Raw genomic sequence first — 6,000 nt, forward strand, 5'->3', positions numbered from 1 at the left:
CAACTCTGTTTCCAGCTCCCCATTTTTGGGGGACCAGGGACACACTGCAGTGCTCAGGGCTGATTCCTAGCTCTGTGCTCAAGGGTCACTTGTGATGGTCCCCATATGACCAGTGTCTAATGCATCATCTCTACTGGCCTCAACCCGGTGTCTAACCACTGCACTATCTCTCTAGGCCCTGGTTCTCTTCATGACAAGCCTTCCAGACAGGACTGTTAAGTTAGGGTTAGGGTTGGGTTAGGGTTAGGTTTAGGGTTAAGGTGGACTTAGCCCTGGAGAAGAAGAGGGAATGAAAGGAGAGTGGTGCCCCTCAGACCCAGGCGAACTTGCATCAGACAAACCCAGGCACACGGCGACTACACACAGTACCTTTAGGGGGTGCTGGGTGGATGCTGATGAGGGGCTGCTGCTTGGCCAGGGGCACGACTGTGGGCAGCGCCTGGATCAGGATGGCCTTGGCAGGGACATTGCTGCGCGCCAAGGCCTTGGGTGCCGCCGGAAGTAACAGGGGCTTGGGCTGGATCAAAGGCTTCGAACTCGCCTGCACTTTTCTCTTCAGAATGGGCCCATTTTCTGTGGGGAGACCCAGCCTCAGTGAGCCAGGATCCCTCTGTCCCCACCTCTACGGCCACCCTATCCCTGAGGACTCTATAGGCTGGGCCATGGCACCCAGGTTATGGGGAGACTCCACCACTGACTCAGACAAGCCTCTCAGGGGAATCCATCATCCTCAGTTCCAAGCAAGGGTAGGATGAAGACTGGGTTTCTGAGGAAAGGGACTGATACCCCTCAGGAGAGATGGACAGCAGAGAAGGTGCCCTTCACCTACTCATCTGCCCGCCTCCAGAAGATGAGCAAGTATATACTGACCCGTCTTGCTCTGGAGGCCGATGGCCGGTTTGTCCTCCTTCATGGAAGAGCTGTCACCATACAGGGAGAGGGGGGACAGCTGGGATGCCGAGGACAGATCCAGCTCCTCCTGTAGCAAACACACACACACACACACAAAGCATCATGTGAAGCTCTCACCCTGATACCGAGATGGACAGGGAAATGCTTCAAGACCAGGCAAGGTGAGGCAGCTGTGACAAACAGTAGACCCTAGAGAAAAAAAGGGACCCCATAGGAGTATACACATCAGGGTAGGCACTGCTGATCTTGTGGGCGGTCAAGCCTACATCTATCCTGTCACTGCAGATGGTCCACCCACATGCAAGGCCAACACCTGCCTGCTGTATGATTACTCCAGAATAAATTACTCAGGAATGGAGCATGTTTTGTTTTGTTAACTTTTGGTTTTGGGGCCACACCCAGAAGTGTTCAGGGCTCCTCCTGGCTCTGAATTCAGGGCTCATTCCTAGAGAGTCTTGATGGACCCTCTAAGGCAGAGGTCTCAAACTCGCGGCCCACAGGCCGTTTGTGGCCCTCCATACAACATTTTGTGGCCCTGCCCTAAAGGGATCTTTTTGTTTTGTTTTGTTTTGTTTAGTTGTTTGGGTCACACCCCCCAATGTTCAAGGCTTACTACTGACTTTGCACTCAAGGATCACCCTGACTTTGCCTCCTGTGGCCCCCAGGTAAATTGAGTTTGAGACCCCTGCTCTAAGGTGCCAGGATTAAACCTAACTGGGATGACTGCGTGCAACACAAGTGTCCTCCCCATTCAAAATGACAGATTCTGGAAAGCCTGAAAGACAGAAACCAAGCCCCAGGCCTTTACCCTTGAACCTTCCCTGCACACAGAGTGGAAACAAGCCATATCTAGCTACTTACAGGCACATGTTGTGTGGAGGAGGAAGTGGAGGAGACCACAGACTCAGGAGACGGGACAGAGCAGGGCGAGGCAGCTGGGGACAGGAACAGAGGTTCTGTCTTGATGTCATCCACTGTAAGACACAAGGTGGTATGTTCAGCCTGAGGACATCAACTAGGATCCCTGAGTGCCAGAAGGTGCCAGGCCACTGGGGTGAAAATCAAGATCACCAGGACATGCTCTGTGGCAACTGAAGGTGCAGAATGCGGTCCACATGCTCTCTGCGTGGCACCCCAAAAGGTCCAGCCCATGAGGCCAGGGAAGGAAGAATGGGTGTGGGGGCACCAGCTGTTAACAGACTCTGCAATCTGGTATGTTCTACCATGGGCAAAAGCCTGCACATTCCTCAAAGCCGCTATTCAAAGCGGAGGAAACAGGAGAAAATTAATTTGGGAAAGCACTTCTGAGTGTGGTGCAAACCCAGGAGCCTTCCACTTGGGGTTCCTTAGTTCCACTCATAGCCGCAGCGCAGGTACCTGTGCATGGTGGCCTACTGAGGTCCCAGACGCCGGCCTCCCAGGGCATCAGATCCAAGTCAAAATCGAGATTATCAAAAGTGCTTTCCTGTAGGTTTCAAACCAACAGAAATGGGTTAGAACAAAGTAAATACACATAGGAAGCAAACGACAAATCACGATCTGACAGTCACCACTGCCCACCAATCAAAAAGCTGCTCTCTCCTTGATCTCTTACAGTCACAACCATCTAACAATCAAAAATCGTCGTCCTTGCAATTTGACATATTGACTACCATCCACCAATCAGAAAGTTGCATCCTCCTGATCTGTCACATCACTGTCACACACTGTTGTATTACTGATCCTACCCTAATCAATTATTGTTCCCCAAGGTGTGACCTGGTGATAGTATATTGGATTATTCCTTACTTGGTATTCTGCTCCCACCCTAGAGTGGTATCTGATTCTTGTCAAGAAAAGCAAGGGTCTGAGGAAGGCTCCTTCTTTGGTCTTCTTCCACTGAGCTGCACTTCATCTTAGGACCAGAAAGCTTTTGTTGTTTGAATTCCTTTGCTTGAGCACTGGATTTCCTGAACCTATTCTTCTACCTTTTCACTGTGTGAATTATTTTCTGTGGATCTCTACAACTGGAACTGTTCCTCCTGATCTAATCACACAGGGGAATGGGAACTGCCGTTCCTGTCTAGGAGCTCGGTAGGAATCAAACCTTAACCAATCTCCTAGAGAATGTGACATTTCAACTCACCAATCAGAAAACTTTCCTTGCAGTGCTGGTTGCTAAATCCACTAGTCCCCAGTATAGACCTCCCAGTGTGTTCCTAGGAGCAGACTCTGCATCTGTTGTCATTGTCATTTGGGGCCACACCTGGCAGAGTTTAGCACTTCACTCCTTGCTCTGTTCTCAGGGGTCACTCCTGGGAACCCTCTGTGGTGCTAGGGTTCATGAAGCCCAAGTTGGCCATGTGTAGGCCAGTGCCCGACCCACTGGACTATCATTCTGGCTCCTCTCAATTATTTTTTTTCTCAGACACGTCATAGGCCAATAACCCCCTTCCCCACCTACACAAGGCTATGGTCTGACCCCACTCTGTCTGTGACAGAGGTAGTGCCAGATGCTATTTTTAAAAGTCTGCGATTAGAGAAGAGGACTGAAAGCATGTGACTGAGAGCATATCACAAAGAGGCAGTGACAGAAGGAATCAATATTCACCTGATTTGACAGAGAAATGTGCAGTACAAACAGAGGTGTCAGCCTCAGCCAAGAGCCACAATCCATCTCGCAATGATTAACTATTACTCAGTAATCATTTCCAGAAAAACACTACTGTCTCAAAATATCTAGTATAGTTGGTTTTGGACTGAGAACGGAACAGAAGAGGAGAGAGGAAATTCTTTCCTTATCTAACAGCCCTTAGTGAGCAAACATGGATGCAGGTTATCTAAAGAAACTGTGGGATCAGAAAACTCCTTACTCTTCCCACTCCTTCTCAAGTCTCTGTGCTTTGCTACTCATTTGAATCTGCCATCAAAAGAAAAGATCTAGGGACCAGAGAGATCGTATAGTTTTGCATATGGCCAACAAGTATTAGATCCCAAGCACCCGATATCTTTCCCCTAAATCTGCCAGAAGTGATTCCTGAGAGCAAAGCCAGGAGTTATCCCTGAATATCATCTGGTCTGGCCCAAAAGCTAATAAATAAATAAACAAATAATAATAAGAGATTAGAGTAATAAATAGTACAGCAGGTATGGTGTTTGTTTACTTGGCAGTAGCTGACCAGAGTTCAAGCCCTGCTATCTCAAATGATCCCCTGAGCACCACCAGAAGTGATTCCTGAGTGCAGAGCCAGGAGTAACTCCTGAGCATCACCAGGCTATCCCAAAAATATAATAACAAAAAATTAAAACAATCTGGCAACCTTGTCATCTCAAAAATCTCAAACTACTCAAGCTTTCTAAGTCAAAGGAAACAAATGTGAGTTCCAGGCACTCCTTATTCAGAACCCCACAGCATCCACAGCAGGGGACTCACTGCCAGACAGGAACAGGGTTGGTACTGGAGACTTCTAGGTGCAAAGTAATGCTTGGCCCATGAGCCTCTCTCCAGTCACTAACTTTACCCCGGGGAAGACTGGGGGCCCCAGGTGAGATCACAGCACCCCTCCGAAGGCCTTGGGCTTCTGGCCAGACGACTGCTCCCAAAAGGTTCTAGGGCCTGCAGGCCAGAAGAAGCTTCTCAGACTAGCAACAGCAATGAGAATCTAGGCGACCAGGAGCCCATCCCAGAGCATCACGCAGAGCAGGGAATGCTCAGAACTCACACTTCAGCTCACAGAATGCCCCGAGCACCTCTTTAGGACACACTCAGTAAAATAGCTTGCAAGTTATTCTCCAGCATGTTACTACTCAGGTCTGAGACAGGACTGAGAGAGCCAGAATCAGAGAAGAACCATCTCTAGGTCCCAAGCCTGAACAGAAAAGCTCTGTTTTCAGAGGTCATTACTGATGGCCTCAGGGGACCCTTTGTGGTGCTGGGATGGAGACAAATTGCCCAGGGACTAGCCAGGGCCCAACATCTCAGGGGTAAAAGGGAAGGACCAGCCCTGGGTGGAGCATCTCACAGGAGAAAGGGAAGGACCAGCTCTGAGCCAAGCTCCGAGCCTCCAACAAGTTGTCTATTCCACCACCACCACCCTTTGCATTTCCCCTCAGACCAAAGTGTCCATGAGCCCCTCTCCAAGGTCATCCCCTGAAACCCAACTTCTCACACCAAGTCCAAGCATCTCCTGGCACCTAGCCTTCCACACTGACAAACGCAGAGCCATGAGAAGAAGGACCGGCCCAAGCGGGGTATGTAGGCATGTTGGGCTCCCTAGGAGTCACTTACATACAGCTCATTGCCTGTGTCCAGCAGCGGGTCCTCGGTGTCGGGGAAGTAGCCAAGCTCCGATAACAAGGCAGATCCTGTGTGGAAAGCAGAGTGGGGGTGTCGATCATGGGGGGGAGGGAACAGTTCGGGCTTGCACCTAAAGCTGCTGCTTGCACCCCAGTGTCAGCCAGAGTGCTAAGCCTGTGCTTGCTCATCCCCATCGGCCACTCCCCCAAACATTGAGGTGGCCCTGCTGGGGCTCATCGGAGGCCAGTGGCCACATCTCAGGAGTGGCAACAGAATGCACTGGGAGCCACGCCAGAAACACGCCTGGGGTCATGGAAGGATAAGCTGGGAACCAAGTCCGGTGGTCACCTGGAGACCAACAGAGAGGGTCGCCCCGAAAAACAAGAGTTTTTACGCAGGAAGCCACGGCAGACCAAGAGTGGAGGCTGCCTGGAGACCACGTCTGGGGGCGCTGCCCGGGGACACGGCTGGGGGTCGTCCAGAGACCAATAGTGGGGGTCCCAACTCTAGGCAGAGGCTTGTCCGAAAGACTCGCCGGGGCCCACCGGCGTCCGTCGGCTGCCGCCAGTGTCGGGCCCGAGGGGCTCCCTGCCGTGCTCCCAGTGGCCCGTCGGCGGCCAGCCCCATCGACCTCCCCACTCACCCCAGTCCTCGTCCGCCTGCTGTGAGAGGTCGGGGCTGGCCGGGGGCTCCATGGCGCCGGCCGCACCCGCCCAACGCGCTGACACCTGCGCACGACCGGAACCCGACGACTGACGCGGCCGGCCGCAAACAACCTGCTCAGAAGATGGCGCGACGGCGGCCGCCGGAGG

General features: G+C 51.9%; 1 protein-coding gene across 1 annotated transcript in view; it reads right to left on the reverse strand.

Moving 5' to 3' along the window:
* Nucleotides 1-6,000, reverse strand: part of ATF6 (activating transcription factor 6) — a 31,897-nt gene extending 25,897 nt beyond the window's left edge. Inside the window, exons 1-6 of the mRNA XM_049776475.1 lie at nt 5,832-6,000; nt 5,180-5,256; nt 2,290-2,377; nt 1,774-1,886; nt 871-979; nt 370-573 (exon numbers count right to left, since the gene is read on the reverse strand). Coding sequence (XP_049632432.1) covers nt 370-573; nt 871-979; nt 1,774-1,886; nt 2,290-2,377; nt 5,180-5,256; nt 5,832-5,883 — 643 coding nt within the window. The 5' untranslated portion in view covers nt 5,884-6,000. The remainder of the gene's footprint in view (nt 1-369; nt 574-870; nt 980-1,773; nt 1,887-2,289; nt 2,378-5,179; nt 5,257-5,831) is intronic.

This window comes from Suncus etruscus, chromosome 7 (genome assembly GCF_024139225.1).
Source record: "Suncus etruscus isolate mSunEtr1 chromosome 7, mSunEtr1.pri.cur, whole genome shotgun sequence".
Taxonomy (NCBI): Eukaryota; Metazoa; Chordata; class Mammalia; order Eulipotyphla; family Soricidae; genus Suncus; species Suncus etruscus.